The sequence below is a fragment of the Vidua chalybeata genome, chromosome 2 (genome assembly GCF_026979565.1).
Source record: "Vidua chalybeata isolate OUT-0048 chromosome 2, bVidCha1 merged haplotype, whole genome shotgun sequence".
NCBI classification, from domain to species: Eukaryota; Metazoa; Chordata; class Aves; order Passeriformes; family Viduidae; genus Vidua; species Vidua chalybeata.
The window spans coordinates 50,224,017-50,238,485 of NC_071531.1; the positions used below are offsets into that span (position 1 = coordinate 50,224,017).

The following is a 14,469-nucleotide window of genomic DNA, read 5'->3' on the forward strand; positions in this document are numbered from 1 at the left end:
GGGTATCATTGTGGCTGGTGACCTGGTGTGATGATAAACAAGGAATTGTTGAAATTTGGCTTTTTGATATGTGTGAAAAGTACATTAGTGCTCTGGTGCATAATTAATTACAAGTGGAAAAACTCTACTTACCGCAGACTGACTATTTGCTGGATGGAAATTGGGTTGATTTTAATAATAGAAGAAAAGGAATGTTGCCCACATGATGCAACAGATCTGTGCAAGGCCAGTAAAAAGATGCAGTACCTCTTCCAGCTCATAGATGGTAGTCATGAGTTCCCCTTTTTCGGAAGTTGTATGTCTGAGCGATTTCTGCAGCTTTCAGGAACACTTTCCATCCAGGGTGAAGCCACAGATGAAGCCACCAGAAATCTTCCAAATACCAGCAAATACAGAAACTACAACTATGTAAATTTCTACCTCTGTAAATTATGACACTCAGTGACAAAACCTGGCCCTGTGATTTTCTAGAGAGACAGTTTCCATCTGGGGAATTGGTAGCAAGTCTGGGGGAAGAGGGGAGAAATTAAGGAAGAGAAAAGAAGTGGCTGTCCTTGGGAAAGTACTATAAGAGGCTGGGCCTGGTGAAGCCTAGAACATTTCTTCAGGTGAGACCATTGCTATAAATAGGTGTGGAAAATCACAGATGCAAGGAGAGGTAGTGGGTTTTCTTCATATTGCAGTAGGGTATTAGTACTCTGTTCATGTACTGGGACCTCACTCTACTTTGTTTTGCAAACACAAACAGCCATGAAGATGTGGCAAGGATCTCGTAATCCAAATGAAGGAATACATCATTGATATGAGTGGCTGTAAAGCCAGGTAGAAGGTAGCATATTGAACAGAAAAGCTGATTTCTTGTATAAAATAAATACATCAGGATTCCTTGTTAATGAAAGTGCTTAGTAACACAATCTGTAGAGCCCTTGAGTGGTACAGTTTAGATTTATAGGATGTTTTTCTCTTATTCTTTTGTTAAAAATTACTTTCAATAGGAGAGGGTGCTCGAGAAGAACAAAACAAGCAAAACTATAAATCTCAGAATTTATTGATTAGAAAGTATCTTAGGAAGAGAAACCCAAATCCCTGAAGTATGATCTTGCACTCAGTAACTATTTTGCCCCCAAATCAATTAAATGATTTAGTCTTTTTTTTCATAGACAGATCAAATAGGTATGATAGTTATATTATCTCAGTTATAGATGAATACTTGGCAATATATACTCTCACACAAGAGCTTGTAAAAGGCTGTGGGGCACAAAAAAACTGGTGTTCTGAGATGGCTTGGGGGGGCAGGCTGTCTACATAAATATGTATATAAACACCAAAATGTACACTTCAGTGTGGTCGACCATTTAGTAGTTAACAAAATCTGCTTGGTGACACAGAGTATGACAGATGACCACCCATAATTGGATTTCACATAGGTATCTAGGGTAATCAAATATTTAACTTATCAGTAATAACCCTTCTGAACAGGAAGAAAGTGCAGGTCATTTGCATGAGCTTCAGTCCCAATGGAAACAATGTCTTCATTTAGTATCACTGACTTGGTAAGATGTTAGTGGCAATTTTGTCACCTAAGGATACAGAACAGAGAATTTTTAATCACCACTACATTTGTTACTCTGACCAATAAGAGGAGGTGGATGCACATGTAAGAGTCATCATTGTACAGTCACTGGGACTGACTACTGTGTTGTACAGCGTGAAGAATCAGAATTAGAGATAGTAGAAGAAAGTGAAATCTGGAGAGCAAGGTAGAACATTCAGGGAGTCCTGCACTAGCAAGTGGAGGGTCTGTGCTCTTTGAACAAATAACCAGAACAAAGGTGAAAGACATGAATATATGTACATACTTATCTTATTTCCATGAAGAGCATTTCAGCTCATCCCATGTCTGCAACAGAGTAGTTTTTATTCCCTGTTTTAAATAATTTTCTGCTGAGAGTACAAGTATTGACAAGGCTTGTTTGCAATATGTGTTGCCAGAAAAGTGTGAAGAAAAAGTATGAATCAGAAACAGGAGAGATAAAAAGCAGGAGAGGGCCCTGTGATCTCAGAGCTGAGTTGTAGGTGCTCAGTTACCCAATTTTCTGCTCTGTTTATAAGGAAACAAGAAAGAAAGAACAGACTCGGCATTGATGCAGCCTCTGTCTGGAGGGAGAATTAGTGCAGCTGGAGCCCCTGTGAATGATCACTGCTGTTCTGCCACCTCTGAAAGAGGGGACGAAATAAGGTACTTTTTCTCTGCTAGACCAGGTTCAGCTCCCAGGCCTGAACTAGCATGCATCAAACATGTGAGGCATACAGGATTTCAGGAATTCTTCCTGCTTCCAGGAAGATACACAATGCTTTGTCTTCAGATTCAAAGAACAGACCCTTGCCCATGCACTTTAGTCTGCTTGCAAATTCATTGTGAAGATGTTTCCCCACGGCTTGAGGTTTCCTTTTTTTCATTAATTTTCACTCCTGTTGAGAAAAAAACATCAGGCTAAAGCAAAATAAGCTAATTTTGGAGGTTTTTCTAAGAGGAGTTAAGGTTTATGTTAGCTCATGGTCACTTAGTAGTCTTTCATTATAATGTGTAGATACATGTGTTTATGAATATAAAATCCTTGTAGGAACTATTTACTAAAAATAAGCATTCATTAGAAACTCTCTTTAGAGTATGAGTGTGGCTGAGCACTGGAACTCATTGCCCAGAAACTGTTGCTGGTTTTTGTTTGGTTTTTTTTTTTTCTGTCTTTGAACATCTTCATCCTTAAACAGGACAAGACTGTGAACAACTTAGTCTAACTCTGAAGAACCTTGCTGAGCAGAAAATCTATATTCCCTCCACAGATGAGTTTTTCTGTTAGTCCTTATTCCATGATAATACACCATGTTAAAAAAATAGGTGTTAACATGGGCTTCAGCATCCAGAGCAGTCTTTGCACTCTGTTCAGCCATCCTGATGGGCTGGAAGGGTCAATATTGCAGCTGTGCCTTCTCTGTAACATGCACATGTTAGAAAAAATACTTATAAACATATGTAAACTGCTTTCAAGTGTCACCTCAGAATCTCTGACAAAATCTAAGGGCAAGTGTCTCATTTAATATGAGTCCATCTGTCCAAACCAAGGGAAAGACAGAGCAGTGAAACAGAACTATGTTTAATATTACTGAAAACGTTAAGTCTGTGTGTAAAACATAATAGCCTTCTTGTCAAATGTTTCTAAAAGCTTTGCAGGTAGAAGCAAACTCTGTATGCTCTGGCATGTTAGGAGAAACATGAAATTCATCCTTGTTAAAGAGCATCTCAGTAATTCAGTAGGGCTGGTGTGGGAGTTGCTGTTGCCCAGGTTTGGCTACTGCTGGATGTAGTAGTGCAAGTTGTCATACAGCCATGAATTTTCTCAAAACCAGGAAGAAGCATTTTAATAATGTAGGCAATGCCTAGGTGCAAAGTAGTTAGCATGTAATTCCTTTGCTTTTTCACAAAGTAGCTCTCTAGGGTAAAATTTTGTTGGTTAATAAAGGTAAAATAGATGGAAAAGTTTTGGTAGGGTTTTGTCCTGTGACATTTCAGAGTTCATAATAGATTCAATTCCTGGGTTTTCTCTGTCAGAAATGCTTTACAGTCCTCCAGTCACCAGATCTGGGGGGTGTGCTGGGGCATGTCAGAGATGCTTTCTGGACAGCTTCCTTTCCTTAGAAAGTCAGAAGAGAGGAGCAGCATGAAAGAGGAGATTAGGGTGTGTATTTGGGTCTCAGTCCACTGTGGAGTTGGAATGTACCTCAGAACACCAAATCCTAAGAGCTGGAAAGTGTTCCTGGATCCCACAGCACTAATATAGATCAGAAAGATCAAACAAATGTCTAGTGTCTCAGCTTAACACAGCTGGTAACAGAAGTGATGAATAGTTTTGGTCAGGTGTGCCGTGGTTTACATTAGTGCTTTTAGTAGGCCCCAAAGTTCTTTCCTTTTGCCAGAAGTTTGTTCCATGTATATTTTAATAAAGTGCTTCCTCTTCCACCCCAGCCAGAGCAATGTTGTGGCATGCTCAGGTTTTGCAAGGCAGCTCAGCAGTTCAAGTACCTTTATCTGGTCTCAGCAGTAAATGCTGCAGATAAAGTCAAGGTCAAAGATGTGCAGGATGTTTTGTTTGCTGACTGCCCAGGTCAGGGATATAACAGCATGGATGGGAATGGCCATATGGAGCTGGAGCAGAGGATCCTCTTTACCGGACACTGGCAGGAGCTGGTGGTGGACATCTAGTTCAGAGCATAACAGAGAAACTTCTGTGCTCCTACTATCATCTACCCACCTGCTCCTTGGGCAGCTTCGCTCCAGCCTCAGCTCAAGGACTTTCTGAACCAGATGTATTCAAATAATCTTGTATTTCTGTCTTGTTTATCCATGTAATTTTCCCATTTAATATGTGTGCTGTTTACGTATGCTGCCAAATTCCTCCTTTCTTTCTTGACAAAAAGTATAATTTAGAGTATAACATCACCTTAACGTACAGTGATTGAAGTAACTACTGCTAATAAAGGAGTAGCACATATTTTCCTTTTATGATCACCTTAAGTACTGCTTGATATGTTTTAATGGCTGACATTCCTAAGGCAGCTGTTTGCCTTTCATGAAACATTAATTAGAATCTAAGAATCAGAGGAGAAAAAATGCATGTGTATATACGCATGTGCATCTGTTTATGAACAGGGGACAATAGCAACTTTGTAATTTAAAAAAAAAAATATTTGAGTGAAGATTTTTATCAGGAGATGGCACTGATATTTAAGCATTTTATAGCAAAAAAAACTACTATGTTTTTATATAGTAGGATTTTGGCATCTGACTACTAGAAGGAGTTTTATAAACTGTAATGAGAAATAAAATCCATGTCATATTTCTTCATGGTGTAGTGTGTAGTGTTACCACTATCCCGAGTGGGATAGTAACATTACATGGCCTATCAGAAAATGAAATTACATTATGTGAAAAGTTGCTACAAAATAAAGTAATTGAGAGTTGGAATCTGGGAAATGTGATTCAAAGCTGCTTTTCAAAAAGGCACAGAGTACTCACATGTCTGTTAGCGTGTGAAACTTAAGGTCTTAACTAACAGAAGATACTTTGTCTTAAGTGACATCAGCTCCTCGAATGAGTGGCGTGATGCTGTGGGTGTGTTCATTCACAAAAGTGCCAGAGGAGCCAAGCAAAGGTGCTGGGACTGTGCTTATCCCTGCTTCTGAGGGTTTTTGTGGGCAGCTGCCCTGAGAACCAAAGGAGGACTGACAGCTGCCGTGGGGGTGTGTGAGCATGCTGTTCAGTGTGCCCAGGGGGTGCCATCCCACACTGAATCCAAAAGCTGGGATTTTAAAAAATTATGTCTATAGTTAGTCACTTAACAGCTCTAGTTTCTATAAATGTTAAGCAGCCAAAACCCATGATACTTCTTTCTGCAGCCCTGGTTCCCTTCGAACACTGAACAAATCCTAGAGATCCAAGGATTTTCTTCAACTGCTCATTACCATCTGAACACAGGCATGTAGTACTCTAGTTTTCTGCTTTTATTTAATTTGCCTGCACTTTTAATTACTATAACTTACAGGCTGACCCAGAACCTTTGCATGTCTCATAAAGTAAAGATCCACATTGCTAAATCTATACATTATTTGAATATTGTATAGTGAGATATTTTTCCCTTAAAAACATAAAACCTGTAAATATCTGAATATCCAAAACTGAACTGAGGGTGGACTATGACTGCTTCTATCATGTATTGCCAAAGCACATCATCAGCTCATAGTTAGTCAACATGGTCATATCTCCCAATTCTTGTTTTCAGGTTATCTATTCATGTGGTTATTTTTCTATGTGTTTTATACTCAAATATTACAGGAAACACTTTTCTGTGGAACAAAAGCTGTATTGTCCAGTTGTTTCTGATGTTGATTGCTATGTCCACGTTCTCGATTTCTTCACACATGTTCTAAATTAACATGCAAGCTGTGGTAATCACAGCTGGTTGCCACTAAAAGGGGTGATGACACTCCCCTAACCCATGGCCATAGGTTCCCATCCTCTGCCATGTGTCAGTGCAGGTACTTGGCATACTCTCCTACTTAGGGAGTCAAGCTACCAAAAGCTTCCCTGATTTTTTTGGCAGAATTTTCTTCTCATTACTGTTGGTCCTGCACCGGCTTGCTGCAGAATCAGGCAAGTGCTGGTGCCAACACAACAGAGAGCAGCTGGAATGGAACTGTCCTGATGTGCCATCTCAGCCAAATCCTGTACTCAGAGCCCCAAAAAGAAGCCCCAAAAGAAGCACAAGAGGACCACAACTTGTGTTACATGGGCTGAGCAGATGCTGCATGGGTGTGAACCCCATCTGGTTTTTCTTCCTATAGTAGCCAGAGTGGAGGGGACATGGCTGATACATCCTGGGTCTCACCCCAAAGGGAAGAGAGCATCTGCTTTTAGCAGTCATGGACTGTTACTAGGGTGCAGCCACAAGTCTCTCAATTAACTATCGGGCCAGCTAGAGAGGAAGGTAATGCAGCATGATTGCTGTAGAGGAGAGACTTAGATAAGGTGACAGGGATGTTTGGTACAAACTGGTTTGACCTGTTAGCCCTGAATCAATGTGTTTTCCATGAGGACTTTGGAGGCAGGCAGGATGTGTTACCAAAGAGTCTGAGCTCATAGTGGAGGGGCCAAGGAGGAGTAAAAATGATAATCACAAGGATGAAGATGCAGCACTGGGACGCTGTTTGGTTTGTAGAGCAAAGACTGAAGCGTGGCTTGCTGCACGTCCCTCGCTCCTTGCTGGCCATGTCAGCCAGCCCTTGGCCACCTCACTGGCATGCCAGCAGCACCCAGGAGCTCGTGCTTCGGTGGCCGAAGGTAACCCTGTGTGTTTGCCACAGGGTGAGCGCACTTGAGCACATTGTGAGTGGGGAGCAGCCAGTGTACAGGGACTTGTGGTGTGTCACGAGACTGAACACAGTTCAAAGCTTTAATAAACAGTGTTCCCCAGACAGCTCTGCTTGGCATATTGCTCAGAAAACACAGGATCAGTGTAAATTCACCCATTACATGTGGTTTTTAACAGTGTCACTGCCTGTGCCAAGGGCTTTTCACAGTCCATACAGAACAGAGGCAAAACACCGAGGAGGTCATGGTCAGCATTCATAAAAAGGAAAAATAATCCTGCAACCAAGGTTGTTATAATCCACATCTCATGCAGTGCAGATCCCGTTCAGCAGAACTTCATGGCCACCTAGTGGTGAAGCCCTAGTCGATGTTATGTTTTGCAGACTTCTTTCTATCAGAGAGACAAGAACTTGGCCCTGTGCGAGTTGCAAAGATGCATGTTTTCACTTCTAGCTGGAAGTAACATGGCTGAATTTTTATAAATCACCCTAAATGCTCACATTGGTTTTATTCATTTCACCCTACCAACCATACGGACTACAGGTGTTGCAGCAGCTTATGGAGGCAGCCAGAGGTCTCCCAGGATTCCCATTAGATGTAACAATTTCTACACTAACATAGAAATTACACTGGTTTTAGAAATAACGAGCTGCAAATAAATAACCATCAAGCTGACACGTTAGAACCCAGTTTTCTTCTTTGTTAATTTATCTTTCAAACTTCATGTTTCAGCAGTGATTTAATACATCCTGCTGGGCTGTTAAGTATGGCATCAGTCCTACTGCAAAAGTCCACCTTGAGCCTTAAAGGCTACCTGGGATTGTGGCCATTAACAGAAGAATTGGCAGCTCCTCCTCAGGGTATACCCTGGTAGCTCTTGGCTGATGACAGGTTTCCAAATCTTCCCTCTGTGCAGTCTCTGGGGTGGCACTTAAATTTGAAAGAGGCTGCTACGATATGTTTTGTTTGGGTTTTGGTTGGGGAAAGAGAGGCATTGTGGTCTTTCCTGTGGTGTTTTTTCTTTATTTATTTTATAGATTTTTAAAGAAAGAGGAAAACTAAGTTAGTTTAAAAAATAAATGCCTGTGAATTCCCTGATGCATCCATTTCAAAATCTTTGTCTACCATGGTGCCATCAAACAGTAGTTTTGGGAACCCTGTGCTGACCAGAGACAGCTGGCACAGCCCTTGTGGCCTTCAAAAGGCCTAGATTTTCCTTCTATCTGTTTGGTTGGTGAGGGTATTTTATAGAAATTGCTGGGGAAAGAAGAATGTGTCCCTTTACTGTTTGCACAGCAAAGGGAAAGAATATCAGCAAATCATCTGGAAGTTACTGTGAGAGGGACTAACCTGAGGAAGCTCAAAAAAGCACTTTGTGCTTTTTTTAGTGTCTTTGGTGATATTCCCATTTAAAGTCACACAGCTTTTGCAAGGCTAAAACCAAGCTGGTGGTGTTAGGTAGATTCTGGCTCCTTTTCCACCATTGAACATGTCTGCAGTGGGGGTCCCCCTATGCCACAGGAGTTGAAGTGGCAGAGGAAAACCACCTCGGACATATGCTCTCACTTGCCATGTGCATCTCCTCTGCTGGTTAGTTTGTCATTTATGCTGCACGGCTGCGAAGGGAAAGCATGAGGTGACATTTGCTGGTTCTAGCTGACAAGAGCTTTTCTCCTTGATGTGCTGAGCAAGCGATGACTGTGAAGCTCTCAAGGGATGGTGACAAAATTCATCACCTTCTGTGGCTTACTCAGTTATTTTCCCTCCTGTGGGATAAGTAGGGTCCTACACTATTTAGAAAGAGGGAGCAATCCAGTCAAAAAGCAGCAGCATTGATCGTGTGCCACCTTCACGGACTTCTCTGTGTCATCCTCTTCTATATAATATCTGGGAAAGCACAGAGCAGTCCCGAGCAGTGAGATCACTTTCTCGTATGTGACAAATAGCTTTTTATGAGGTGCTGACTCTTCTCAAGGTTCAGTTTGTCTCGGGGCTAGAAATTGCAGCAGCATTTTAAGCTTGATCCTCCTATTTAAATGAGCTGTACTATCCAGGATTTGAACACTCTGTTACAAAATAGGGTTTTAAGACAGCTCATAAGTTGCTTGCAGAAAAAAGATGCACAAATACTTACTTTTAAAGATCAGGATTTCCTAGTTTTGAGCACTGGATTTTATATGTTCAGTATTGACCTTTAACATTTGATTTACAAGTTTGCTTTTATTTCAGCTGGTGGGATGTTTAAAAAAAATCCCTACTGGAGTAGTGAAACCATTCTCAGTGAATTGTCTCAGTGAAAACCCAAGACTTTTATTTGTTCTGAGATTCAGATGCTTAAATGCAATTCCTAAGGCATTTCTGCGAGAGCTAGACCATATCTGTATTCCAGTCATAAAGTGCTAATGTTTCTTACTCTCTTGGGGACATTTTTTGCCAGCTAATGTTGTTACTACGGCTCTCTGTCCACTTCTGTCTCCATTTCAGGAATTCTCTGCACATCTGTTTACATGCATCATATTGTAGGCAAATATAATTAATCTGGAGAATCTCTTGCCTGCAGGGGAAATATGAATATATGTTAAAAGAGTACTGCTTAGAAAGAAAGTACTTTTTTTTTTCCCCATTAGTGCTTCAAATTAGGATTGTACTGTGAAAATATTTAAACAAAAATAAAACTGCGTAATTTGGACTACCACTAATTCAAGGCTTAGAGATTTGTATGCAGAGAATTAGAACATCAGTGAAATCATGAGCTAATGGTGTGAGATGCTTTATACAAACTTTTAACCCCATATTAGTAGTCCTCAGCAAGTTCTGGAAAGCTCTAGGAGTTCAGTGTATGCAGTAACAGCTACAGCTGTGCAGGAGCTCCTCTGACAGGAGCTTGCAGGGCGGTATTAACAGAGGTGCTTCCCAGCAGATGCATCAACATCAGTGCTCCTTTCAAATGCCCACCTTAGTACCCTGTAGCTTCCCAAAGGTTCATGCTTTTCCTTCAGATTGATCTTAAGAGTCTAAAAGAGCAGGCTAATGAGTCTGTAGCCCATTTACCTTGAATGTCAATAAACCTGGGAAGCCCCAGAAACCTGATGAAGGGCAGAGTTGTTCTAGTACTTAACTAAACAGGCTGCTGTAGCTGTGGGTGATCCTGGTTGCTGTGCAATATAATCGTAGTGAGGTTGATAGAATGATTAGTTAATAATGATTTATGGCTGAGTGGTATGATTACTGGCATTACTGGCAGTCAATGAGGGTTTGAATCATGGCCTTTCAACTTGATAATAATTTATCTAATCAAGCCAAATGCATTGCAGTAGCAAGGCTTTTTACAAGTAATGGGTCCAGCACACACTGTACTTAGAAACTCATGCAACATTACTTCAGTGCTGTATTTTTAATTGCTTAAAATTAGGGTAACAGATAGGCCATAGGACATTGCTGTTAATGAAGTATCTTTGATAAGCATTTATGTGTTTCTGTGGGGATTGCTCTCTGGCCTTGTTCTAATAAACTTCATTTATCAGTGGTCTGAAAGAAAATAAATTTCATTGGCTTGCATGTGATAGATTGAGAACTGTTTAATGAGAAAATGGAAAAACCGCTGCTGCAGGGTGATCTGGATCTGTTAGCAGTCTGCATTCAAGCAAACAACAGGTGTTTGGCCTAATGTGAGGATCCATAGTTCAGATCTGGGTACTGGAAACACTTTTTCATAAAAGGTTTCAGGCTTTTTATCTATTTAAACTTGTCAAAGAGAAGTTATGGAGGCTATATATAAACTTGTTTAGAAAACAGTTCAGTGAGCTTGTGCCTGAACACATGTCAAATAGAAATAGAGCTCAGATAAAGTCAGGCTGCTTCATTATTGGAGCAGTATTTCAAGGATCATGGCGGGGTTTTTTGGGCAATAAGCACTTCTAAATCAAACCTTCAGTTATTTCATACTGCAGAATATGCTCTAGTTCAAGCACTAATTGTGTCAAAATGTTGAAAGGGAAATAGATAATTCATTCTTTATGCCACTTCTAGCACAGTCACTTCTGTTACAGCTGATTTTTTTGGGGCCTGGGCTATACACCATGCTCTTGCTTCATTTTTTTTGCTTCTGTTCTGTTTTTCAGCTCAATTTCACCGTTCAGTATTGAGAGCACAAGGCGTCAGAGGAGGTCTGAGTCTCCAGACTCCAGGAAGCGGCGCATCCATCGGTGTGACTTTGAGGGATGCAACAAAGTATACACAAAAAGCTCCCACCTGAAGGCTCACCGGAGAACGCACACAGGTAAGATTTGCTGTCACTGTGCACTGTGATCAAGAGAAGAAGCTATCTTTCTGTCCAGTTTAGGGCATAATGAGCTTGTCATCCTACACTAAGAGCCAAAAGCTGGTACCTGAATAACAGAGATGTCTGTGAGTGCACTGGCATTCTGGTGCAGATCTAGAGTGTTCTTTTGAGTGGAGCTTCCCTGTCATCCCCTCTTGGCAGCCCAAGACTGGTGTCAGCACCAACCAGACTCTTCTCAGATGAAACTAAACAGAAAAGTTGCCTCTAGGGACATACTTGCTGTGCTTGAAAAAACAAAGGGTGATCATTGCTTAGGACCAACCAGAGCTAGTCCAGAGAGAACCATCAAGAGCATACAGTGTGTTCCTCATGAATCTTCAGCAACATTTTTTTCACTCTACAGACCTGTGCCTTATGAAACTACTTGCTTTTATGGATGTAGCCTTTGGATGCCAGAAGCTACTGAAATCCTTCAGTTCAATTCAAGGGTAAACTCAAGTCCTCAATATGTCTTTCTGGAGGCTTTCAGAGGCACCTAACCCATACTGGAGAGGGAAGTAATCACTGTATGAGAATCGGTCACACTAGATTCCTACAGCAGAGATGCAAGAGAGATGCTTAGAGGAGCTGGGCCCCATTCAGGGGTGACCATACCTAACACTCAGTCAGTACCTGGTGTCCTTATTAACTTTATGGGCTGTTACTAATCTGTATGACAGGCATGTAAGGGTAGCTGAAGCAGTGATGTGTAATAGTTGTAATTTTATTGTGGATAAACTCGGGAGCAGCAATTTGAAGTTATCAAGAGCAAGTCTAAAAGGGGATTGATTGGATGCCTAGAAAGGCAGTGGACAGAACACTCTGAGCCTCAGTGCTATTCCTTACTCTGATGCTGATTTGCTTAAATTTATTGATCTCTCCGCTCTTAATGGACTTCAGCATTCCTGTAACTCCTTGGAGGAAAGATGGGGTTTATTCAGCATATAGGACAATGTAGTTCTTTGCTGAGGATCTTTGCTGGCACTTTCTGTGATCTGATGTACTCTAAAGCGTATGACATTTTAGAAAATTAAGTGAAGACTTCTCCATTTCAATTGAGGCTGCATCTCCATCACTTTTTTCCAAAATGTCTCTTGGCTGGTAGGGCTTTTGTTGAGAGGAGTTCTGAACAAGGCTCCATCCTAATATCCCCTGCTAAAACAATTTCTGTAAGGTACAAGTCCCTTCCTTAAACAACAGAAATGTTCTGGTGACCTGGAAATTTAATTACATTTACTTCAGGCCAATTTTCCTGGCTTTTTCATATCTTCCCATTAAGACGAACCTTCTGCTCTCTCATTATTTGTCGTGTCCTGTCTTAATTCTTTTTTTGTCTTCCTTCTTCTTTCCCATCTTAAATGTGGTCTTCCATCTCTACTCTTCTAATATCTGTTATATACCCTTACTCTGTCACCATTTTCTGTCATTCTTATTTTACCTCTTTTATCCCAGTCTAACCTTACTCTGTTGTTTCCTTCTCCCTGCTGGATTTCCATGTTGTTTCTTTTCTTGCCTGTATCACCCTTTGAGCATTACATGGCTGTAACAGATTTAAAGACAGAGAGCCTAGCAGAGAAGAGCCATAGAGGGTTTGGTTTGAAACAAAAATACCATTTATCTGCTTACACCACAGGGAAGTCACTCTTTTCTATCCTGCCAGACTGGCAACCAGCCCAGGAGTATAAGCAATCACCATGTGGGTTACCAAACTAGATGTGGACAACCTCAGAAATGTCACATCCAAGGCAGCCCAGAAACAGAAGACGCTCTTTTCTGCCATGACATCTTAAAACACTGAGAATTACATTTGTCAAACGTCTGTAATTCATCAGTGATCTCATGGGGCAGACCAGTGCTTGCAGGTAATGCACCCTAAATCAGTGTTAGATAGTCAACATAGCTGAATCTCAGGCTGTGTACATAGGGTGCTCAGAAGTAGGCACTGAAGGCTTTAGAGGATGTAGGCAAATCCCAGTCTAAGCATATGTAGCTCTCCACCAGCACAAAAGGGAGTTTGTCTACCTGCTGTAATCGTAGGATCCATATCCCCAGCTGTGGTTCCCATAGCAGCTGGTGTCAAGGCTATGTTATCTGTCTGGGATCTCTGGGTAGTCAGAGAAGAGGGATTGGCTCCTCTGGGGCACGTTATTCCCTCTTCAGGTGTACCCAGATATTGGCTTGCAAAGGTGCTTCTCTTTCACTGCTGAGTACAGAGGAAGCCCGGATACCTGCTAGGCTGTGAGTTGACTGAAACGAATTCCCATGCCAAAACACAGCTGCCTGAACGGTTTTGTGAGAAAACCTGTGTCATTCTGTTAAAATTAAATGTATTTTACGGGACACTTCAGAGGTCTTATTAAGAAGTTGGTATATTCAGACTTACATGTAGCCTTGGCCATCAGCGTACTCATCTTGTACTTGGCCATGTACTAATCTCATCTTGCATTTTTTATCTTGGCCTTTACTTTTGCTTCAGGCAAAAGTCAATTATTCACATATGACCCACAGTAATTAGTGCAGTTTTGGATAAGTATAAATGAAGTATGACAGCTGTGCATGCAAGAGTGAGCAAGTTTCAGTAGGAAACTTTCTGAGAAAAGATCACAGAAACTCAGCATTGCGTAATCTGTACCTTATTTTTTTAGGCAGGCTGATCTTGCTGACAGTTGTTTACCTAAGCAGTATGTGCTTGAGAACTTTTTTTTTTTCATTTACTCGATGATCTTAAAGATCTTTTCCAAACTACATTATTTTGTGTGGATAGCCACTGAAACATTCACAGTAGTTTAGACACAGGAGGAAAAACTATGTGGTATTATGACAGGATGAACAGATTTGTTGGTTGGAAGGTATACTTCTTTTCATCCTCATAGAGACTGGAAACGGAATATTATAGATGGTAACAGTTGAATTTAGTTCTCTTGGAGTAACTCCTAGGTTTTTTTAAGTATGCTGTCATCTAGCTCCTCAATACTTGCCACCAGTGTCCTCAAAACTTAGTGTGCTAGTGTGGGCATGGAGTCCACTGGGGGGCGAACTTGACTTATGTATTGTCTCTCTGACTGGGAAAACTGCAAGTGGAACCTCTGATAGATTGCATAAATCACAAGCACTGGTATTAAATTTCTCTTTCTAGTATCAGCTTCTTGTTTTTGTTCTGCCTGATCATCAAATAAAGCTATCAGGAGGTATCAGCTGTGATGGAGAGCCTTCAGGGCTTGCA

General features: G+C 41.1%; 1 protein-coding gene across 2 annotated transcripts in view; it reads left to right on the plus strand.

The window, feature by feature from the left end:
* KLF12 (KLF transcription factor 12) overlaps nucleotides 1–14,469 on the plus strand; it is a 232,562-nt gene that overhangs the window by 199,325 nt on the left and 18,768 nt on the right. For both annotated transcript variants that reach the window (XM_053935016.1, XM_053935018.1), the window contains one exon: nucleotides 11,047–11,204. In XM_053935016.1, the coding sequence (XP_053790991.1) occupies nucleotides 11,047–11,204 (158 nt within the window). The remainder of the gene's footprint in view (nucleotides 1–11,046; nucleotides 11,205–14,469) is intronic.